The sequence below is a fragment of the Podarcis gaigeae genome (genome assembly GCF_964106915.1).
Source record: "Podarcis gaigeae genome assembly, chromosome: 17".
Taxonomy (NCBI): domain Eukaryota; kingdom Metazoa; phylum Chordata; class Lepidosauria; order Squamata; family Lacertidae; genus Podarcis; species Podarcis gaigeae.
Window position 1 is genome coordinate 33,745,415 of NC_139694.1, and position 24,498 is coordinate 33,769,912.

Below are 24,498 nucleotides of genomic sequence, written 5' to 3' on the forward strand. Positions count from 1 at the left end.
GGCTGCGGTGTGAGTGGCATAGGCGGGGCGGCCTTTTGGGAGGGGGGCGCTTTCGGGAGGTGGTGGGTCCGGCCCCCCACAAGGTCTGAAGGACAGTGGACCGGCCCTCTCCTGAAAAAGTTTGCTGACCCCTGATTCAGAGGAACAACCAGGAGAAACATCAAAGGTGGCTTAGCATGAAAAATAGCTTACTCACCTTTGTCTGAATGCTTCAGGAGTTGGGGATATTTTGACTCTTAAAGTCTCCCTCTTGGCCACTTGCACTGCAAACCTCACTCCAAAAATCTACCTCCAAGTGGACTTCCTTTGGAGATCTAAACAAACACACACACTGGTGTGGGAAGAGGTGTTCTTTCAGTTATATGTGTGCCCTTTCTTCTTCTTTTTTTAAAAAGGTGGACTTGCCAGATGTGTAATGACTGAGGGACGAGGAGTGAGGCTTGTTTTTATGCAGCTGTGTAATGTAAGGTTGCCCTATTTCAAAAAGTTGATGAATAACCTACTGTGACTTAAAATCTTATACTTCAGTAGACTCCCTGCAGTGGCCCTGCAGCACTGGAAAAGCCTTCCTTGTGAGGCACACCTTGCTTTTACAATACAGTGGTACCTTGGTTTTTGAACGTCTACGTTGACAAACATTTAGGTTTTCGAATGGCGTAAACCCAGAAGTGAACGCTTTGGTTTTTGAACACGCCTCGGAAGTCAAACATGTCATGCGGCTTCTGTACTGAGTTTTCCATATTTATTTTTCCGTATTGAAGCTTCCGTGTTGAGTTTTCGGTTTTTGAACGTTTCAGAACTCAAACGGCCTTCTGGAATGGATTACGTTTGAAAACTGAGGTACCATTGTATTTTCATTTAGACAGGAGGTAAAGGCACACCTCTTTGCCCAGACTTCTGGACAGGGGTTAAGTTCATAGTGATGGTATATTTTCACTTCTGCTGCCTGTATTCAGTTTTAAACTGTTAGGACGCTGAGGTTGTGGGAAGCTGTCATTCTAAATCCTTTCAAGGTGTTGTGCATTAACCAAGTTGATCACATTGTATTTCCCTTCATCCTCTCCGGTTCTCAGTGTTGAAACCTAAAACCCTGAGAATTGGCTTATTGCAATAACATTAATATGGGAAGCTGATAGAACTGAAGCCAAACCTATTTTTAAACTATGAAATTCATTTTGGTGTCTTTTTTCCTCTGTCACTGATTCTAGATACCTTGGTAAAGTTGATGCCACAATGTCAATCATTGATGTCTCCATGCTTACTGGTTTTGCACCTGACACAGAAGATCTCAAGAGGGTAAGTGATGCTGAAACCAACTGCTCAAGTTGTTCTTTGAGGATATTGCACCGGAAAATTCACTACAGTCAGTGAAAAACTTTAAACAGATATCCAGAGAGAATGGAATAGGATTTCTCATCTGTGCGGCACCAGTTCTCCTGCTATGAAACAGCAGCTTACTATGCTAGATGCATCAGAGATGCCTGTTTCCTATCAGTTCCTTGAAGACAGGGGTCTGCGCAAATGTGACCCTGGCCAAAATTGGCATCTTTTTATTATCTGCTATACTTTATGATTTGTATTAGTGTCCTTGTACAGTTCAGTCTGGATCCTTACTAGAGCAGAGCTCAGAGGTTACTTTAGCAGGAGTTATCCTGAGACTGAGGCTCAAATAGGAGCCTCTGTTCCTAGCAAGTCTTACCTTTGCTGAGAGCAGTTCCTTCATTTAAAGGGGCACAGTTAAATTTAGCAGCCATGGGCTGCAAGAGATCAAGGGGAAACGGCTCAAGGATGGGCAAAAGCTCCCTGAGGGATGTTGGGAACCTTATCAATCACAGATACAGGAACTTCGATATTGCCCCTGCCCTGGCAAGCATGACTGAGAGTTCTGTGGAATTCCCCCAACAAATTTCTCTAGCTGTGTGAAAATTCATTCTGCCTCTTTTGAAAGAAGAAGAGCAGTTTGGATTTGATATCCCGCTTTATCACTTCCCAAAGGAGTCTCAAAGCGACTAACATTCTCCTTTCCCTTCCTCCCCCACAACAAACACTCTGTGAGGTGAGTGGGGCTGAGAGACTTCAGAGAAGTGTGACTGGCCCAAGGTCACCCAGCAACTGCATGTGGAGGAGCGGAGATGCGAACCTGGTTCACCAGATTACGGGTCTACCGCTCTTAACCACTATACCACACTGGCTCTCTGAAATCCTTCAGATGCCTATCTGAAGCCTGGCACCTCCAAATTTCCTCTAGATGAAATGCTCTACCCCTGAGGGGTTGCATGCTTGGGTTAACTCCAACCCTTGGTGCCAATGATTCAATTGTTCTCATTCTGTGTTCAGCTCTCTGAGGGAGTCGACAGATACATCTCCAAGTTTGACATCAACGACGCCGTGTCTGAAAGAGGGAACCTCATCATCTATCTGGACAAGGTAAATACTTGCAGGAAAGGTTCTAGGATTAACTGGCATAGCTGAGAGTAACCATTTAAAGGCTGCCACCCAAAGACTTGTTTTCTCTTTTGTTTTCCCATCCTAGGTTTCTCACACGGAGGAGGAATGTTGGCAATTTAAAGCGTACAAATATTTTGAAGTAGGTCTCATTCAGCCAGGATCTGTCAAGGTGTACAGCTATTATAATCTAGGTAATGGCTACCGTACTGTAAAATGGGCTTGCCGATCAGAAGGTCGGCGGTTTGAATCCGGGTGGGGTGAGCTCCCGTTGCTCTGTCCCAGCTCCTGCCAACCTAGCAGTTCGAAAGCACGCCAAAGTGCAAGTAGATAAACAGGCAGCGCCGTAGCAGGAAGCTAAACTGTGTTTCCGTGTGCTCTGTTTTCCATTGTGCCAGAAGCGGTTTAGTTGTGCTGGCCACATGACCCAGAAAGCTGTCTGTGGACAAACACTGGCTCCCTCGGCCTGAAAGCGAGATGAGCGCCGCAACCCCATAGTCTCCTTTGACTGGACTTAAGGGTCCAGGGGTCCTTTACTAGTTTTTTAGTGCAAAATGTACACTTTACATGAAGGATAGTGACCTTAAACTTAGTCTGAAACTACTCTCGGCTTTGTTGAACTGAAGGACATAAAACACAAGCTGGATTCCCTGAACATGACATGCAGCTCTTCCAGTGGTCTCGGCATAGTAGAACCCAGCCAAATAGGAGTAAGGATTCTGAGAACAAAAGGCAAATGACAAGAGAGCAGAGGCCCACAAGTAGCACTCAGCTCAGCAACATTCCTGCTCTAAGCAGCCAGATATAATTTCCTTCCAAGGGCAGTGAACAAAACCAGGGTGGCCTGGCTCCTAGTTTCCTCTTCTCTACCACTAACCCACCCACGGTGCACATAAGAAAGGCAGAATACTTCTTTCTTTCTTTCTTTCTTTCTTTCTTTCTTTCTTTCTTTCTTTCCTTTTCTTTTTCTCCAAACCTTTATTAGGCATTACAGATACAGAACATCTTGAAATATCCATATAACTAACACACACACACACACACACACACACACACAGCCATATAAGATATATAGTAACAGAAATTTTCATTGGAGTGTCTTCCTGTTAAAAAAGGGGGATAACATATTTTATGTAGCTGGTTGTACACTGGACAGTAGAAAAGTAGCCCTCTTGATGGATTTCCCTACGGGACCGCCTCTCCTGGTATGCCCCGCGGAGGACCTTAAGGTCCACAAATAACAACACTTTGGAGGTCCCAAGCCGCAAGGTGGTTAGATTGGTCTCAACTAGGGCCAGGGCCTTTTCAGTACCGGCCCCGACTTGGTGGAACGCTCTGTCACAAGAGACTAGGGCCCTGCGGGACTGTTGCGAATTCCTCGCGCCGCTTTTTAGTGAAACGCTCAGAGTCCCAGGTTTTTCCAGTGCAGTCTTTTTAATGTGAGCTATATACAGGTATTTACAAAAACAGTCCATACAGAGTATCTGCTCCTTAAGGCAAACGAATACTCTCCACCACAGCACCACCACACCACAGCACAACCACCACAATTACTGTTGAGCAGGCTTTCCTTTTTAAAACAGGTGTTAGCCAATCACATTCCTGCTGAGTCACTCTGACCCAGCACTTCACAGAGTATTGCATCAGCCTGTTGAAGCCTGCAGACTTACTCATCATCCTGCAAATCCCAACAAGGACTTGACATCTTTCCGCAGGGCCTTCAAGACAGAGCTGTTCCACCTGGCCTTTGGTTTGGAATCAGTCTGATCCTTATTTTTCCCTCCCCTTACGGTTTTGATTTATGGGCTACTATTAAAACGAGGCTGCATTTTAAATTGTATTTCAACCTGTATTTTAATAAATTGGGTTGTTGTTGTTTTTGTCCCGTCCTCCCCATTATGGTTTATTGTAATTTTATTGGTGTTAGCTGCCCTGAGCCCGGCTCTGGCTGGGGAGGGCGGAGTATAAATAAATTATTATTATTATTATTATTATTATTATTATTATTATTATTATTATATTAAGTCAGGGTGATGTGCCACTAGTATTCCTTTTGGTAGAAACGGGTCACCCACTCCTGCTCTGTGCATTTCCTAAGGCTTATCTTATGGAATCAACCCCCCCACTAGGGAATTAAATCGGTGAGCCACATAGGCGTGTCAGTGTAGAAGTAAGGACCTCTTTTCATTCCTCCTTTCAGATGAGCAATGCACCAAGTTCTACCATCCCTCCAAAGGGAGTGGCCTCCTTGATAAGATATGCCATGGTGAAGTTTGCCGGTGTGCAGAAGGTAAGGCAGGGCGCGAAGCAGAGATGCTGCTTCCAGTCACCCAAACACAGCTCTGGGGATGCGGGGAAGGTTGGTCAGCATGGAAACAAAGGTCCTGTCGACATTTGTGGTTTCTGAATTATAGGAATTAATCTAGGGTGTATCTATTATCTAAGGTGGCATAGTGAGGGATGGGGTTGCTATTAAAAGAATCAGGTCTTTACAAGGTTTGGCAATATCACGAATGATGGGTTTGGACTTGGTGATGCTTCAGTAGTTTGATGAAGGGCCTTCTTGGTGGCTGCTTCCGGACTTTGGAACTCCCTCCCTGGAGAAGCCAGACAGGCTCTCTCCTTCATGTCTTTTTGCCAGCAGGTGAATAACTTTTTCTTCCAGCAGGCTTTTGAGATCTGACTACTTTTAATGAAAGGGATATTTTTATTGTAATTATTTGTCTCTCTCCTCTTCTCCCGAAGACAACTGCTTCTTGCAGAACGATGCAGATAACCCTGTTGATGTTGATGCACGAATGGAAGCAGCCTGCAAGCCAGGAGTGGATTATGGTAACTGAAGTTTAGATTGCCGAGCCCTGTAAATTCAGGAGTGGATGTGTTTTCATGTTAATGACCACCAGCACCTTAGCAACCCTTGGGGGGGTGGCTGCCTTGCATTTTCTCATGGTTGGGCTGCTTCCCTCCACATAGTGAGTTGCTACAACACAGAAAACAGGCACTGTGGACACCGTATTACAGTTTGTTGGTGTATGTAGAGTCTCCAATCTATCACAAAAGAACTTATGTATTCTAGAATCAGACCTGAACCAATCAGGAGGCTCTGTATATACAGGCGCCAAAATGCAAACAGATTTTCTGTCTCTCCAGAAATGTTAGCAGCCCTGTTGATGAGGTACCACTGATGGGAGCTTAGACCAGGGGTCAGCAAAGTTTTTCAGCAGGGGGCCGGTCCACTGTCCCTCAGACCTTGTGGGGCCCCCGGACTATATGGGGGGGGGGGGAAATGAACGAATTCCTATGCCCCACAAATAACACAGAGATGCATTTTAAATAAAAGGACACATTCTACTCATGTAAGAACACGCTGATTCCCGGACCGTCTGTGGGCCGGATTGAGAAGGCGATTGGGCCGGATCCAGCGCCCGGGCCTTAGTTTGCCTACCCATGGCATGGACCTTCATGAAAAACACAATACAAGCTGAATGACTTGTTAATCCTTTTATGTGGAAAACATGCAACCATCAATTAATGACTTTTCTCTGTCTTTGTTTTGAAGTGTACAAAACCAAGCTGAGTCATATAGAAGAAGAAAATGATTATAACAACTACTTCATGGAAGTTCTGGAAATTATTAAAGCAGGTAAGAATTTCCCTCCTGAAGAAAAACATGCCTTGGATACAAAAGCAGGGACTGTTTATAAAAATATTTCTTGATTTAAACACTCGCTTTCGGCCAGTGATATCCAGTCTGTGTTGTTATGGGACCCCAAGGTTCCTCAGAAACTCCCCTGAAAGGCAGCAGTCCTTGCACTATAACCAAATCAGAATTTTTTTTAATATAACAGTAAAAACTACTCTGATAATTTATTATTCCAAAAATGAAACCTTCATCTGGTTGTAAATATTAAGATTATACCAGCAACAATGTCTTTTTGGTAAAAAAAAAAAAGATTTAAATCAAGCCTTACTGACTAGTGATTTATATTGATTTGAATTAAATGCAATCCACCCTGATTATGAATAACAAACCCGCATCCCTTCTGAGGTCATTGTTAGGACTTGCAAACTCTGTAAAATATGAAACAATATGTTGTGAGCTGGGAATATTGCCTTTGTCAGTAAGAGCATGGCTGAGGACCTTGAAATACTGGATCTTCCTTCATTATAGAGCCCTATCCCCTAATTCTCTACTTTACGATCTTTTAAGTGATAGTGCAATCTACAATCTATCATTGATTTGTAGGAGAAAACTGGATTCGATAGGGCTCACTCTAACTGACTTTGAAATCTCTGATCCCAAAGATACATGGGAAATTATCAGGAAGACTCTCACAGAAAAAAGTGTTCTCGCCATGCTTGAGGTTGCAAAGCACAGCACCTGCTCTCCTATCCACTTAAATCTCCCTTTGTGTAGAGATTTCCAAAAGGGATACATGACAAATCTGAAGAAACATGAATCGTGTAGGCTGTTTATGTTGGCCAGATTTAACATGTTTCCCTTGGTGGTAGTGAGAGGAAGATACTTAGCTATCCCAGAATCAGAGTGTCTCTGCAAATGCAGAAAGCAGGAACCCGATACAGTACTCTGGAACATATATTCTTTTCCTGTGATTTTGGCAGTTGTGCCAGAGGATTTGAGGCCCTAAAATTTAATAGACAGATTTTCACACAACCAACTGTTCAGGACCTGCTGACGGACATCGATAACCAAATTACTTTAATAGCGGCTGAATTTTTAAGTGCTGTCCATGAAGAAAGAATGGGCCATGGTAAAGAGACTTAGTGGTTTTTAATGGTAGGTGATGTTGCTATGTTGTATTATATTATCTATGTTCATCGATTTATTTCTTGGAGTTAAGAATAAGACTGGGATAAACTGTGTTTGCTGAGCCCGTATTTTATACAGTCTGTATATGATGCTTGTTAGTTAATGTGTGGTGTGTTATGCCTAATAAAGGATTTTGAATTGAATTGAAATTGAATAACAAACCTTTTTCTGATGAGTAGTAACTCAGTCTTTACTTGATACCCAATGCTGAACAGCATCGGTACCAGTTGTATCTTGGGATGAAGGAGGTCCAAAGTTGGGACATCACCACTTAGAAACCTCCCCCATACATTACTACAAATCAATTTGACATTAAAATGTAACACTACCACAAGACCTTATATATGTATATTTACTACAAATCATTTTGACATTAAAATGTAACACTACCACAAGACCTTATATATGTATATTTATAAGCCAAACTTAACATTCAGATAGGATCTTGGTTCAGATCACAATAGGGGTGTGTCCACACTTATCTTTCCTCCACTTTTTCCAGACACAGCCCATGCTTTAAAGCTCTGTGTTGGAACACTTCCCACGCCCTCTGGATCTTTCCCCTTGAAAACTCACTCTTTATAGCTCAATTGGACGAAACAGCAATCCTTGGAAAACCCAAATTGATGTTGAATCCATTTGAGCACCAGAGAGCATGTTTTTGCAGGGAAAGCTCAGAGGCAAAAAGAAAGCCTTACACACACAGAGCATTTAAGCACAGACGTGTGCCTGTTTTGTCTGATTCCTAGGGAGTGATGCAAACCCAGAAGCCAAGCCCCGCAGGTTTATCAGCCACAAGAGATGCAATGAATCTCTGGATCTGGTGGTGAACAAGGACTATCTAATCTGGAGCCTCAACAGTGACCTGTGGCAAACCAAAACTGAGTATGTATTTCATTTATTTAACGTATCCTCTGCTTCCTCCACCATTAGGTCCATGGAGTGCCTATCGGGAAACAATTCCTTCAGTCCCACTTATTATAAACATGTTTATAAGCATTTGCGCTTCTTTGATTTTTAACTTTCTGGTGGAACTTCATGCCACTATAACTCACAGTTCATCATTGTGACCCTTTCCCACTGCCACCGAATCCCTTAGAAAGCTTTCAGAACCTCCTGTCAGCTTATTATAGGCAGCATAGATGTGAAATTGACACTGAGACAGTCTCGACAACTGATCCATGGGGCAAGACCTACTAGGGATGAGCTGCTGCGCCCATTAGACCGGACACCCCACCAAGTCTGTGCAGGTTGTGTTCTTGCATGTAAAGAGTTAACTCCAGCTTTAACTGCTGGCTTGCTCCTGTCACCAATCTGCATCAGCTGATAGCTGATGTCTGGATTCATCCACTCCATTCAGGTCAGCCAGTTTTCCTGTGGAGTACCGATTCAAATCTTCCCTTCTCCCCCTTTCCAGTTTCAACTACATGATTAGCAAGGATACCTGGATTGAGAAATGGCCAAATGAAGATGAATGCCAGGACGAAGAATTCCATGACCTGTGCAATGACTTAACTCAATTTTCTATCACACTGATGACTTTCGGTTGTAACACTTAACGATGGAGATGTCAACTGGAGCCCATGAGATGGGTTTGAGTCAGTGTTTGACGGACACCTTCCCTCCTGAAGTTCACCTTAGGTTTTTTGCTCAATTTCTCCTTAAAGGGGGGGGGGGGAGTGTACATGTACCAAATAAAGAATTGATTTCTTACTGTTGTGTCATGTTAATTCTTTGCCAATCACCTTATGTTTCTAATGCTCTTTCAGTTTTTATTCATTTAAAGCACACCATCAGTGTGCATGAATGGGAACACAGGTCTAATAACTTGACACAGGAAAACAGGGGAGGCAGAGGTAGATAGTCAAATGTAATTGCAAATTTCTGATGGTTGCTAAAAAAAATTAATCAATGAAGTTGACAGATGCATTGTAATATAGGTGATTCCTACATTGGACCTGTTTAGTTCAATAACTTTTTTTCCTGATCTCTTGGGCAGCTGCAGCAAACATAGAAACCTTACAGGCAACATATTTATCTCTATAAATTGATACCCTGTTGTTTAAAGGAAACTCACTGAAGAATCTCTTTCAAAAGCCTTTCAAAATCTCTTTCAAAAGGGGGAAGTATACAGGATGCAATGTAATACATAATCAACAATATCCTCCTTCTCCCCCCTGGCCACAAATGTGTAGACACGTAGGAAAGTGCCCATTTGCTTTCAGGGATAAACTTAAAACTGAGCTAGAACAGATGGTGCACTTACAAGGAAATGCAGGAGAAAGAGAGAGAATCGAATGGAGCCGGTAAGCAGCGGTGGAGCAAGGTAGTAGTTGGAACATTTTGTTTTGCTTTCTCACAGATGGCAGGGGGAAAAGAACAGGAGATGTGTCTACAAGCAAGGAAGCTATTTTATTCTGCCCGATTCTGGTAGAATAAAAGGAAACCAAGGTTTTGTGAAGGAGAGAAAATGCAGGTGAATCCAGAGTTTCTTACCACTGTTTTTTTAATAGGTAAAGGTAAAGGTACCCCTGCCCGTACGGGCCAGTCTTGACAGACTCTAGGGTTGTGCGCCCAGAGACACTTTCCGGGTCACGAGGCCAGCGTGACAAAGCTGCATCTGGCTAGCCAGCGCAGCACACGGAAACGCCGTTTACCTTCCCGCCAGTAAGCGGTCCCTATTTATCTACTTGCACCCGGGGGTGCTTTCGAACTGCTAGGTTTGAATAGAGAGAGACTTTATTCTGGGATCTAACATGTGTTAAAAGATTTGATACAACAGTTTGGGAAGGACACATTAGACTGTGTAAGTGTGCATTCAAGATCAAATCTAAATAATTGTATACCCTTCAATAAGACTCTCTTCCTATCCTTCCCCGTATTCCTCAATGTCTGCTTCTTCCCCAGAAACAACTACCGTATTCGCCTGAATATAAGCTGCACCTGCAAATAAGCCACACCTTTAAAATTCAGGGAGGGGGGAGAGGAAAAAAAGACAATACCCTAATATAAGCACCTCCCTTAAAATTCCACAGGCACTCACACCTGTAAATGGCAAATGTAAAAGAAAATCCTATAGTAATATCATAAAAGCCAATTTTTGTAAGGTCATGAATTTAAGCCGCACTTTAAATTTTCACGGTCAGAATTTGGAAAAAAAGTGAGGCTTATATTCAGGCCAATATTGCTCTCTTCAAGTCCCCTGCTTCGGAGCTTCTTCCACTATTATTTTATAAGAAATTGCAGTTTATAAATGCAACATTTAAATTAAAAATTATTTAGCAACCCTGAACAACCTTTAGGCTGGGAGCAGGCAGCAGTCAAGGTGTGGAAGAAGGTGCCTCTTTATTAGGAATGTTTTCTTAAGGAAAACATGGGAGCTTGCTCAATTAAATGGCCCAGGACCAGTGGTGAGATAAGAATTTGAACTTATGGCTCTAAGCTAAGCAAGTAGTTTGTGCACATGGTCCAAATAATTTGGAAGGGAAAGGTTCAACAACTGCGTTGCTAAAAAATGCAGACTTTTGGCCATCTGTCTTGGATGTTTTTGTTGAGACCCCTGCATTGCAGGGGTTGGACTGATGACCTCGCCACTCTACAGTTCTAGGATTGTAATATTCTCTTCACCCAAATTTGAGCTGCAACCAGATTGCTCCCCAAAATCTGCAAAATCCAACTGCAGGTGTTAATGCTCTACAGAAGCTGGTGACTCTGATATTTATAGACTATTTGAAAATTATATATTTTGACAGTATCTGATTTGCATCTGGTATGTACTAATGGGCACCGTGACTTACAAGTGGAGTCAATGTTTGACAATATACGGCATGTTGCAGTTAGAGTTACACTGACCTGGCTTGTATGTCATGTAAAGCTGGGACTTGTGGGCTTCTGGGTTTCTTCTGCTGCATGCAGAAGACTGGAGTTTCATCTTCTGTTTTCAGCTAACCACAGATACCAGTTTTGCCCAAACCGAGAAATGTGATTTTTGTTACGTAAGGTTTAGGGAAACCAGCAAGAATCATAAGCAAAAGTTGGTTTGTTTTTCTAAATCACAGATAAGGCTAACCACAGTTTGTTTGTGCGTGTGACATATCAGCAACTGTTTTGTCAATTCAAAGTGGAAGCAAAGATTTCCAGTATCCTCCTTATGGTTGTACTAGAGGAAAAGTGAGTATGCAGGCCAAAGATTCACTATGGCAGACCCTCCAAGTGTCCTTATTTTCCCTGGGACGTCCCTGATTTAGAGAAGCCGTACTGGTTTCTGATTTGATCCCAGAATGTCCCACTTTTCCTTAGGATGTCCCTACTTTCATTGGAGAAACATTGGAGGGTATGAAGTTATCTGAACCCTGAGCTGTCTGAAGGCAATCCTGTATAGGGAAGGGTTGTTGTTTTTTAAATGTTTTTATATATGTTGGAAGCTGCCCACAGTGGCTGGGGCAACTCAGTAAGATGTGGGATATAAATATCAAAATTATCATTATGGAAAGGGAATGTCTCTATTTTCATCGGAGAAACGTTGGAGGGTATGCTATGGTTTGTAGTGTTATGTCTAAACAGAACCAGTTTTCCCTTTGCTACTTTTACGTTGGTTTTCAATTGTTGTACCTTGGAACCACAGAATTGTAGAGTTGGAAGGGACCTTGAGGGTCATCTAGCCCAACCCCTGAAATGCTCGAACCCGCAACTCTGAAATTAAGAGCCTCATGCTCTACCCACAGAGCTATCTGAGTACTTACACTGATTTTAGATGGTTCTTGCTACTTTGATTTTTATAACTGGTTTTGCCATTTTGTTGTGTAGAGTTTTAGATGTGATTGTATACATTTGATGTTTCTAAACCGCCAAGAGAACCTAATCATTTGAGGCCATATAAATTGAAATAAAAGGTGGTGGCGGCCTCAGCTTAGAGACTTTGAGCTATGCAAGGAACTTGGCTGGGCATACCAGGAAAAGGAAGAAGAAGAAAACTGATTCAGAGGTGTCAATCATGTCATAAAATGCCTGTGGGAAAGATTGTGGGGCGGGGGGTGATAGAGAGCAATGATGTCAACAGGGTTGGACTGCTATAAAAGGTAAAGGTAAAGGAACCCCTGACCATTAGGTCCAGTTGTGGCCGACTCTGGGGTTGCGGTGCTCATCTCGCTTTATTGGCCAAGGGAGGCGGCGTACAGCTTCCGGGTCATGTGGCCAGCATGACTAAGTCGCTTCTGGCGAACCAGAGCAGATCACGGAAACGCCATTTACTTTCCCGCCAGAGCAGTACCTATTTATCTACTAGCACTTTGACGTGCTTTCAAAATGCTAGGTTGGCAGGAGCAGGGACCGAGCAACAGGAGCTCACCCCGTCGCGGGGATTCGAACTGCCGACCTTCCGATGGAGCCAAAAGCAATGACATGGGCAGCCAGTTTTTTCCTCCTCTTCCCTGTTAAGTTCTTAACAAAGGCAACACATGGACTGTGTGTATATTAATGCCATAAACTGCATCCAGGTTGTTCTGACAGGGCAAGGCCCTACTCACATGAATGGGTTAGTCTACTGACAAGACTTTGGATCAGAGGGTCCTTTTGTAAAGTAATACACAGGCCCAGGCTGATCCTTCAGAAAGTTTACAAAGCCTTTTTAAGTATATGTCTGTAATATAACTCCAGAAGAGAGCAACATCATGGGGGCGGGATGTTTTCTGGTACAACACCCCCCTTCACCCCACCCTGAGAAGGCTTATAAAATGGCGCAGGAGTGGGATTGCAAGGGATTTTTCTAGGAACGAGGTGAAACTGTAGAGCTCCCTTGTTATTTTTGCTATCGGATGTTGTTTATAACACTGCTATATTTATAAAACTGAAATGTGTTTTTTATGTTATTATATTTGCTGCTGTGTTTCGCTGTTTTTCTGAAATGGATTTTGCACTGTTTGGTTTCGAAATGCATTCCTGTTTCCTTTGTCGGAAGCTACTTTGGGCTGAGATCTTTTTTGTTGCTGTGGTAGAAAAGTGCAAATAAAAGGAAGGAATGCATTATCACCTCAAGAGAGCCAAACCACCCCCCACAATAAGACTCTTACACCCAGAGTTTGAAAATGCTTAACTGCACAACTGAGTACAGTGTCTTTTCATAGTGACTAATCTGTGTCACGGGGTTTGCAAGAATGGACGCTGCTGTCAACGAAGGCTCAAGTCCAAAAGGTTTCAGAGCATGAGTATTTATGTGAGAAGGAAATGTTGTGTTTTTCCCCAGTTTGGTAACTTATGAGGGGATTTCCCTGTTATCTGAAAGGGCTCACCGTTCCCACCCATCCCCTGCTGTTGATTAGAACTGTTTGTTTAGCTTTTCTCTGGAAACACTCTCTAGGCCTTGTTCTCTGAAATTTCAGAAGCTGGCATTTCCCTTCCCTGTGATTGAGGGATAAGGAAAAGCATTTTTCTTAAAAGAGAAGGAAAAGTGACCAACTCCATATGCAAATGAGGGACCTACTTTGCAAATGACCAGAGGAGATGCAGAGGGCATGTGAAGTGATAGCTAGGCATGGTGGTAAATGTAGAGAAATTCATGTATGAATAAACTAACCTGAAGCAAATACACCATGGGTAGGCAAACTAAGGCCTGGGGGCCGGATCCTGCCCAATTGCCATCTAAATCCGGACTGCAGATGGCCCGGGAATCAGCGTGTTTTTACATGAGTAGAATGTGGTTTTTTATTTAAAATGCATCTCTGGGTTATTTGTGGGGCATAGGAATTCGTTCATTTCCCTCCCAAAAATATAGTCCGGCCCCCCACAAGGTCTGGGGGACAGTGAACCGGTCCTGTGCTGAAAAAGGTTGCTGACCCCTGGTCTACACGCAATTCATAAACATGCAGATATAATAAATTAATAATAATAATAATTTTTTATTTATTCATACCCCACCCTTCCTGGTTCAGAAAACCAGGCTTAGGGCGGCTAACAAAAATTTAAAACACGTAATTGTAGAAGCAGCATGAAATACAGTATAAAAAGATGAATAACAATAAAATTCAAAGTTCAGAAATCAATTTGGGGGAAATCCATCTAATAAGCATTAGATAGTCACCAGGGCTAGCTGGCTGAATTAGTCCTACTTGGGCCAGCGAGGAGGCCAGGGGAGAATTAGCTGTGGGATCCCAGAGCAGGTAATCTTCATAAAAGGGGAGGGGGAGGGAAGGGGAGGGAAATAAAAGATCAGGCTGGATTCAAATTAAAGGCCAGGCGGAATAGCTCTGTCTTACAGGCCCGATGGAAGGAGGGTAAATCCTGAAGGGCCCTGGTCTCATGGGACAGAGCATTCCACCAGGTCGGAGCCATCACTGAAAAGGCCCTGGCCCTGGTAGAGGATCTGATTTCCATAGGGCCCAGGACCTCTAAACTATGGTTATTCATGGACCTTAAGGTCCTCTGCGGGGCAGACCAGGGGAGGCTGTCCCGTAAATATAGATATGCCAACACCAGCCACATGAAGGGTGCTGACCTGGACTGCTACTCTTTTTCTAAAAGGCTGCTATTTATTTATTTATTTTTGCAAAATGCAATAAGCTGTTCTCTGATGTCCCCTCTCCTTTCTCCAGCTCTAATCAAAAGCACAGCCATCCCCTTTTAGCAATCAAAGGTCACTTACCTCTCTCGCCCTGACCTAGCCACTGTGATCCACGCGACGGTCACCTCCAGACTGGATTATTGTAACTCGCTCTACGTGGGGCTGCCCTTGAGACTGACCCAGAAACTCCAGCGGGTGCAGAATGCCGCAGCGAGACTCCTTACGGGGTCTTCGCTTAGAGATCACATTCATCCGGTGCTATACCAGCTGCACTGGCTCCCGGTGGAGTACAGGATCAGGTTTAAGGTGCTGGTTTTAACCTTCAAAGCCCTATACGGCCTAGGGCCCTCGTACCTACGGGACCGCCTCTCCTGCCATGCCCCACAGAGGAACTTACGGTCTTCAAATAAAAACACCTTGAAGGTCCCAAGCCACAGAGAGGTTAGGCTGGCCTCAACTAGAGCCAGGGCTTTTTCGGCTGCGGCTCCAACCTGGTGGAACGCTCTGTCACAAGAGACAAGGGCCCTGCAGGACTTGACATCTTTCCGCAGGGCCTGCAAGACAGAGCTGTTCCACCTGGCCTTTGGTCAGGGCGCAGCCTGACTCCCTCCTTTGGCAATCTTTACAAGACTTTAGTTTATGGTTGCCATTAATTTTGATTTTAATTCATTTTTATAATGTTTTATAATGTTGTACTGTTTTAGTGTTGTTAGCCGCCCTGAGCCCGGCTTCGGCTGGGGAGGGCGGGATATAAATAAAATTTATTATTATTAATTTATTACTTGCTCGTGACTTTATCACAATGTCAGCGCATTATTTGCTATGACACTCTGATCTGCATCTCCTTTAGAAATATCTCTTTCCCTGTCCCATAGTGGGAAGGCTAACAAAGGACGGGTTAATGCTCCCAGTCCATGACCCGGTTCCGGGAATCTTGAAGCTAGGATACCCACTGCAATATTGTGCAAGCTGCATAAACAACTCCAGGGCCACCTCATTTCAACAAACAGTGTCTTTGCAGGGAATTCAGTGTAGCCTTATGGCAATTGTTCCATCAGTGCAAACATTTCAGCTTCCCAGACAGAACAACTGTTCTCTTCTCCCAAACCTGCCTTCCCCCAGCCTGTTGGAGGGTGCCAGGGGAGGAATGGGGATGGGGAAAACCCCCTGGGCTATCAGAAATCATTGTGTGGGCCTCTGCTAACAGGTGAATCCAACCATGAGTGCTATGGTGTAACCTGTTACAACATTTTATGTTGTATGCTTTTATGTTACATGCTTTTATACATGTTCAATTGAGGTGCTGTTGTTTTTTTAAGTCAGGGCCTCCAGTGGAACTCGCAGCCAAGAACTGGTGCAAAGGCGAATAGCATGTAACAATCACACAACCTGGATTGCTCGGCTGGTTAGAGAGTCCTGCTGATAATGCCCTGGTTGCAGGTTTGATCCCTATGTGGGACAGCTGCAGATTCCTGCATTGCAGGAGGTTGGACTAGATGACCCAAAGGGTCCCTTCCAACTCTGCAATTTAGTGGTTCTATGATCAGTCAATAACCTGCCTTGATTATACAAATGTATGTGGATTTTAAGGGACGTGGGTGGTGCTCTGGGTTAAACTACAGAGCCTAGGACTTGCCGATCAGAAGGTTGGCGGTTCGAATCACCACAATGGGGTGAGCTCCTGTTGCTCGGTCCCTGCTCTTCCAACCTAGCAGTTCGAAAGCACACCAAAGTGCAAGTAGATAAATAGGTACCGCTCCAGCGGGAAGGTAAACGGCGTTTCCGTGCGCTGCTCTGGTTCGCCAGAAGCGGCTTAGTCCTGCTGGCCACATGACCTGGAAGCGGTACGCCGGCTCCCTCGGCCAATAAAGTGAGATGAGCACCGCAACCCCAGAGTTGGTCATTACTGGACCTAATGATCAGGGGTCCCTTTACCTTTATGTGGATTTTACATAAATGCAATGTAATAAAACAATCAAAGATGTCTGTTTTTAACTTTTTATAGTTTTATTGTGTGGCTTTATTGCTGCAATCTGCTTTGTTTTGTTTTTTTAATGATATAGCCATATACAAATACTTTTTGTGCTCTTAAGGTTCTGTATCTTCCAGACTTTTGCCACAGAATCTCTTTTACTCGGGTCTCATCCACACTTCTGCTTGTCCCGTGCATAGAGCCCCAAACACTTGGACCTGTGCTTAGAAATACAGTGCAAAAGGTAAGGTGGATAAACCCTTCGTTAGCTCTGTAAGATGTCTTCAACTACAGCTCCTCAAGAGAAGTACTTATACGGAAGGAATTTAAAACTCTAATGACACTGGCACATGTAAAAGCAGTGCTATTTTTCTAGAAAAAGAGGTGCTGAGACTGAGTTTCCAGAGAGTTCCGGCTGGGGCGAAAAAAAGCCCTGTGTAAAAGCACACTAAAATATAATTTTGTCACACCCTTCTGTGTCGGTTCATTATAACAAAATTGATGGGGATTCACATTGCATACATATTTCCCTTTAAATGTTTTTGGCTCATCTGGAGTAGGAGTCCAGCATTTATGCAACGTGAAAACACTCATCCTCCTCTGTGAAAAATGACGGATCTTGATAAAGGTATTTTTACATTGCTGTCTCCACCAATTAAAAAACCACAATGCAATAAAGTGATGGAGCTGGATCTGAATTCAATGAATGCTGCACCTCCTTTGAGGAGTTAGAGACCTCTTGAAATGTCCTTGGGGCCTCCTGCCTCTCACCTGCAGACCTAGAGTCATAGATCACTTCTCACTCCCCGTGTTAGGACACTTGCTTTTGAGCAAGCTGTACTGAATGTTTGGCTGAAGTAAACACGCAGACATGTTGCGAAAGAATGTCTTTGGAGATTGTCCAAGCTCCGTTTCTGTCCAAATACCGTTGCCAAGAAAATAAACCTGTTACTGGAATCCAGCTGATGACTAGAATTTCCTGATTAACTCTTGATTGATTTGCATGGATAATTTGTAAATTGCTGTTTGTTTGACATCTTTTTTATCTCGGAACTTTTATCTGCAAAGAGTCATCATAACCCATTCCATTTATTCCTTTGGCCTCCAAACATTCTTAAGAAAAGGCATGAAGAAGCAGTTAGAGCATGCCAGAAGATGCTGGTCTTTGTAACTTGCAAAGAGCTAGCTGCAAGTCTTCCACTGGCAAACTTCAGCAGAAGGGCCAAAATGTGTTTGAAAAACACACCTGACCATTCACAAATTGTGATTATGCAGTTCCCATTTGCACTTTTAAGGAAATGGATGTACCTGGGATTTTTGGAGCTCCCCCCACCCAAATTGTTCCCTAGCCATGGCTCTTTGCAGACATGATTTTCCATATGAGATTGCATTTAGGGCCAATTTGGACTCGCTTTGGACTTGCAGGACATTTGTGCAATCTCTTCCAGGTTATTTATTTAATAACTTTACATAATGTACCTCCAACTCCCTAGAGTTTCCATGCTCACCATTATTTTTTTTTAAAAAAAATTAAAACCAGAATATTCCCTGGCCATGTACGAGTAAACCCTAGTAAAGAGATTGCCATCTCCACAGCTGTGTGTAACTGATCTCTCAAAAATTTTCAATGCGGTGACTAGACATTGTCCTCAAGGTAGAGGACCTGGTACACTTTTTGTTGGCATGCCCTCCACATGAACATCTGAGGACCTGATATCTTGAGTCCCTTGTTGCTGGGATTAGTGACAACTCTCCTTTAAGCAAACGTTTTGTTCATATTGCCTGGGAAAGATTGTTCTGTGTCATATAGGACTGACTTTAGGGAAACAGAAGTTGCTTACCATGTTATTATATGTTGATATCTGTAGGTAAGTTACTGAAATGGCATAATCTTTAATCATATTTTTGTATGGTTTAATGTATTCTAGCTCCGAGGGCCTCCTGGCGGTTCCCTCACAGTGAGAAGTGAAGTCACCAGACAGAGGGCCTTCTGGGTAGTGGCACCCACCCTGTGGGACACCGACCTGTCAGATGTCAAGGAGATAAACAACTATATGACTTTCAGAAGACATCTGAAAGCAGTCCTGTGTAGGGAAGTTTTAAGTGCTTGATGTTTCATTATGCTTTTATATTTGTTGAAAGCCACCCACAGACCCTGATTTAGAGAAGCCATCCCTGTTTCTGATTTGATCCTGGAATGTCCCGCTTTTCAGAAGGGACCGGTGTGTTAAAGGTATACAGGTCGGAGCCAAACAGTACAAGTTGAGAGCCTTTGCAGATGACTTAGTATTGACGTTACAGGAGCCAGAATCTAGTACTAAAAGGGTTTTAGAACTAATTCAAGAATTTGGTCAAGTGGCAGGATTTAAACTGAACAAGTTAAAAACTAAGGTTTTAGAGAAAAATTTAACATCAATTGAAAGAGAGAGGTTTCAGAATGAGACAGGTTTGACCGTGGTTAAGAAAGTGAAATACCTGGGGATTAATATGACAGCTAAAAATGGGAACTTATTTAAAGATAACTATGAAAAATGTTGGACGGAAGTGAAAAAAGATTTAGAAATTTGGTCAAATTTGAAGCTTTCGTTGTTGGGTCGAATTGCAGCTATAAAGATGAATGTATTGCCTAGAATGTTGTTTTTGTTTCAAACATTGCAAATTGTGGACAAGATGGACTATTTCAAGAAGTGGCAGAAAGATATTTCTAGATTTGTCTGGCAGGGCAAGAAGCCCAGAATAAAATTCAAGATATTAACTGATTTAAAGGAAAGGGGTGGATTTGCCCTGCCAGACTTTAAACTTTACTATGAATCAGCAGCATTCTGCTGGTTGAAAGACTGGCTGCTTCTTGAGAACACAGACATTTTGGATTTAGAAGGTTTTAACAATGTTTTTGGGTGGCATGCATATTTGTGGTACAACAAGGTTAAAGCACATAAAGCATTTAAAAACCATATTGTCAGGAAAGCACTGTTCAATGTCTGGATAAGATATAAGGATCTATTGGAAAATAAAACCCCAAGGTGGTTGTCACCAATGGAAGCAAAAGCTCAGAAAAAGCTCAATATGGAGGCCAAATGGCCGAAATATTGGGAAATTTTGGAACAAGAAGGAGATAGACTGAAATTGCAGAGTTTTGAGAAATTAAAAAACAAAGTGCGAGATTGGCTTCATTATTATCAGATAATGGAGGCATATAATTTGGACAAGAAAATTGGCTTCCAGGTGGAAAAATCAAAATTAGAAACAGAACTGTTAGAACCTAAAACTAAGATTTTGTCAAAGATGTATAACTTGCTGTTGAAATGGAACACTCAGGATGAAACGGTGAAATCTGCTATGATTAAATGGGCACAAGATGTTGGACATAACATCATGTTTGCTGACTGGGAACAGTTATGGACCACAGGTATGAAGTTTACGGCATGTAATGCCCTAAGAGAGAATATTATGAAAATGATATACAGGTGGTACATGACACCAGTCAAGCTTGCAAAAATTTATCATTTGCCCGATAATAAATGTTGGAAATGCAAAGAAAATGAAGGTACATTCTTTCACCTTTGGTGGACGTGCCCAAGGATTAAGGCTTTCTGGGAAATGATCTACAATGAAATGAAAAAGGTATTTAAATATACCTTCCTGAAGAAACCAGAGGCCTTTCTCCTGGGCATGGTCGGCCAATTGGTGCCAAAGAAGGACAGAACTTTCTTTATGTATGCCACAACAGCAGCAATACTTATTGCAAAGTACTGGAAGACACAAGACCTACCCACTCTGGAAGAATGGCAGATGAAGGTGATGGGCTATATGGGACTGGCAGAAATGACTGGCAGAATCCGAGACCAGGGAGAAGAGTCGGCGGAAGAAGATTGGAAGAAATTTAAAGACTATTTACAGAAATATTGTAAAATTAATGAATGTTAGAATGATGTTGGATAGAAATTAAGTGGTTTCCAGCTGTAATGCTTAAGGGAATATGAAAAAAGGTTTAGAAATAAGTAAAATTTAATGGTAAGGATTTGCTGAACTAACAATCTGAATTGGAATACAAAAAAGGGAGGTATGAGGAGGTCTGGGAAATAAGTTAAAGGAAAATAAGTAATGGAAATTCTGTGTGTTTTTAATTATTTTTATTTTTGTATTTTTGTTATTTTTTCTTTTTATTTTTCATTGTATTATTATTGAAAATCTTAATAAATATTCTATAAAAAAAAGGAATGTCCCGCTTTTCCTTAAGATGTCCTTATTTTCATTGGAGAAATGTTAGAGGGTATGGAGTTATCCAATCCCCAAGCCATCAGAAGGCAATCCTGTATAGGGAAGGTTTTTTTTTTTAGGTTTTTAAAAAATGTTTTCTTATGTTTTTATATATGTTGGAAGACGGCCAGAGTGGCTGGGCAACCCAGAAAGATGTGTGGGGTATAAATAGTAAAATTATCATTATGGAATAGGATGTCTCTATTTTCATCGGAGAAATGTTGGAGGGTATGCAGCCAGAGAGGCTGGAGCAATCCAGTCTGATGGACGGGGTACAACGATGAGGATGAGGATGAGGATGTTTGTATAAACTGGTAGACCTGTTGTCCCTTCCGCACACTTTAACTTTTCACCTTCCCAGTAGTGAGATAAGTGGGGGAGGAGAGGGGAGGCAATGGGTGAGCCCAAGGCCCACCCGCAGTCTCTCCCAGGTAGATATAGATAGATGATGATGATAGATAGATAGATAGATAGATAGATAGATAGATGATAGATAGATAGATAGATAGATAGATAGATAGATAGATAGATAATACTTTATTCAGCTATAAGCCCACAAGGTAAAACCAATCAATAAATAAAATAGCATTTTACATTCTAAAATATCAACTAAAATATTTCAACGCATAATCTCCTTCCCATTACATACAATCTCTAGATGTACCGTATTGTGGCCTTGAATATAAAGATGGTGCATAGAGTTTACTAGATTTTTAATGAAGTCTTTTATATGAAAGAACTGAATTCAGGAATCTGGCAACCTGTAATGTTCTATAAGAGTCAATGTCCTGGAGTAGATAGGCTAGATGTAATTCAGGTGGGTTAGCAACAGTTTCCAAAACGATTGAACTCAGAATCCTTGATCGGGGAACAATATATAAAGGACAATTAAACAAGATATGATAAAGGGATTCTATTGATTTGTTGTCACATGCGCATAAAACAGAGGTTTTACCGTTAGAAAATCTATTGCTCAGCACATTTGAGGGGAACACATTAAATCTGGCTCTAACAAATGCGAATCTATGCGACGCAACCGATAAGGTAGACAGATATCGAGGTATCTGGGACATAGATGTAATGCCCTGATTTATCGGGGAACATGTACCTCCACCTGTAGTAAGATTTTGTTGCAAATCAACCTCCTCCAATCTTTGTTTGATGACCTTTTTAGCTGTAATTAGATGTAAATTTAGTAAATCGGAAGGAGAGATTCCATAAGACAACAGTTTGGAATGGATTTTTGTTGCCCATGGGCTGGTAAATTCATCTCTCCAAAGGCACTGAATAAGATGGTAATTAGGCAATTTATGCCAAAGGGACAGCCAATAATTAAAGGCATGTCTCCACATCAGGATCTCTAAGGAGGGGGTCTTAAGTTGTAAGCGAATAGCAGAGTTGCTTACACAGGAGGGTAGTTTCAAAAGGCGTCTGAGAAAAAGATTTTGCAATGTCACCAGAGGCATGAGGTTTACAAAAGCGCCCCATCTCTCCCAGGTAAATAAATAATTGTGTGTAATAAGTAATAAAAAAAAAAAAAAAATTGCATAGGGCTCTTGTGATACAAGTGTATCAAGCCAAGATGCCAAGATGCCAAGAAGTTCAAAGCAATTGGAAAGACCTCTTGTTGCTATTGACCATGCAAGACTTCCTTCTTAGGGGATAGATACTGGTTGGGAAGCTGCGCCCCAGGACTGGACTCTTCAGTGGTGTGTGTGTTCGTGTGTGTGTGTGTGTGTGTGTGTGTGCGTGTGTCAGAAAGAGAAAGTTTTCAGTCGGCCTTTTGAAACTAGGATTGGCCCAGATCATGTTTGCATAGTATGCCAACCTCCATCAGGATTATCAAGAGCAGATTGCACAAACATACTGTTTAGCTGTTGCTGTAAAAAGAAAAGGGGAGGAAAAAGACAAATCATGGTCATTTTTGACAGCCTTGCTAATTTATTTTGAAATTCCCAGGTTGCTCCAACTCCTCCCCATTTACTGATTAAACACAGAGAGATTGCAAAAGGGCTTGGACAGGGGCTCAGAGGATAAATACTGAGACGGTAACCTGCCTCTCTTGTTCCTCCATATCACCATGGAGGGGACTGCTCTCTACCTGGTGGCTGCCCTCTTGGTCTCTTTCCCGACTTCTTCTCACAGCCAACTGTAAGTACATGTCAGATGTCAGCAGTTCACAGCAGCACCACATTTCTTAAGCAAGGGGAATTTTCTGTACAGGGAAGCTGAGGAGAACCTTCAATTTCAGGAATCTGGTCCTTCTAGGGGTGATTTAAAATTGCTTCAGATGTAGTGTGAAGAGGATTTTTTGTGAGGGGGGGGGATTGCCTGCAGCAGAAAATCCAAGTATCACTCTCCCCCTGGCCCCTCACCACCATAGTGATGGAAATATCATTTAAAATATTCACGAACTGGCTGCTTCCAGCCATACTCCTAAGTCTGCTGCCTGAAGCAAGCTACTTCACTGCCTACTGGCAGGGCCGGCTCTGAATTTCTGACATGCAGAAATGTTCTTTGTACAAGAAGTGTAGAAGCCATGGAAGGACAGAAGAATCCTGCTTTAGCAAACTGTGTCTCTGGGTCCCTCTGATCTTGCATTTGCCTCCCTGGAGTGGCCCACCTTTGGAAAGCTCTCCATCGGGGCATGAAGGCAACAGCCCTGGCCTGTTACTTGTCTCCAGTTTCTGATCACCTCAGAGCATGAAGTTTCCATTTAGCCATCCTGATTTAGGCTTCATGGTATGTCTGACAATTACATGTGTGTTTGCTCTGTTGCGTGTACATGTGTTGGAATGATAGTCAGTTGTGGTGTAAAATGACTAATTACCAAGACATTTAATTTACCAAGATGTTTATTATGTTTTTATATGTGCTGGAAGTCGCCCATAATGGACAGGGTATAAATATAATAAATAATACAGTGGTACCTCGGGTTACAGACACTTCAGGTTACAGACACTTCAGGTTAAAGACTCCACTGACCCAGAAATAGTACCTCGGGTTAAGAACTTTGCTTCAGAATGAGAACAGAAATCGCGTAGCGGCAGCGGGAAGCCCCATTAGCTAAAGTGGTACCTCAGATTAAAAACAGTTTCAGGTTAAGAACGGACCTCCAGAAAGAATTAGGTTCTTAACCCAAGGTGTCACTGTAATAATAATAATTCTACCTGAGGCTAAGGGCAAGGTGACATCCCCTCTAGTTCTTGCCAAATTGCCAGGGTTAATCTTATTTTTATACTAGTGACTGGACCTCCATTGCGCCGAGGGGCAGCAGGCTAGTTTAGGGGTTACACACAGCTCCATCCTCCAACATTTTGCCATTGGCACTCGCCCCCTGCCATCTGTCTCCAGAGACAGCCACTTTACTCTGCCTAATGATAGGACCAGTCCTGTATTTATGCACTATCAAAAAAGAGAAAACTCATCACCTTA

At 42.6% G+C, this 24,498-nt stretch overlaps 3 protein-coding genes across 5 annotated transcripts in view; 2 read left to right on the top strand and 1 right to left on the bottom strand.

Annotated features, from left to right (window-relative positions):
- LOC310834575 (A.superbus venom factor 1-like) overlaps positions 1-8,989 on the top strand; it is a 56,929-nt gene extending 47,940 nt beyond the window's left edge. The window contains exons 33-40 of the mRNA XM_083718262.1: positions 1,209-1,296; positions 2,338-2,427; positions 2,534-2,639; positions 4,646-4,735; positions 5,191-5,277; positions 6,005-6,088; positions 8,026-8,161; positions 8,694-8,989. Coding sequence (XP_083574388.1) covers positions 1,209-1,296; positions 2,338-2,427; positions 2,534-2,639; positions 4,646-4,735; positions 5,191-5,277; positions 6,005-6,088; positions 8,026-8,161; positions 8,694-8,835 — 823 coding nt within the window. The 3' untranslated portion in view covers positions 8,836-8,989. The remainder of the gene's footprint in view (positions 1-1,208; positions 1,297-2,337; positions 2,428-2,533; positions 2,640-4,645; positions 4,736-5,190; positions 5,278-6,004; positions 6,089-8,025; positions 8,162-8,693) is intronic.
- The window catches only part of IL27RA (interleukin 27 receptor subunit alpha), an 818,781-nt gene that overhangs the window by 82,734 nt on the left and 711,549 nt on the right, over positions 1-24,498 (bottom strand). The gene's annotated exons all lie outside the window — the stretch shown is intronic.
- LOC310834574 (venom factor-like) overlaps positions 11,170-24,498 on the top strand; it is a 69,519-nt gene continuing 56,190 nt past the window's right edge. The window contains exons 1-5 of one of the 2 annotated variants that reach the window (XM_083718260.1): positions 12,813-13,811; positions 16,941-17,047; positions 18,732-19,002; positions 21,022-21,494; positions 22,561-23,214. In XM_083718260.1, the coding sequence (XP_083574386.1) occupies positions 23,144-23,214 (71 nt within the window). In that variant the 5' untranslated portion in view covers positions 12,813-13,811; positions 16,941-17,047; positions 18,732-19,002; positions 21,022-21,494; positions 22,561-23,143. Of the gene's footprint in view, positions 11,447-12,812; positions 13,812-16,940; positions 17,048-18,731; positions 19,003-21,021; positions 21,495-22,560; positions 23,215-24,498 lie in introns of those variants that run through there. The other variant, XM_083718261.1, reaches the window with a different exon arrangement.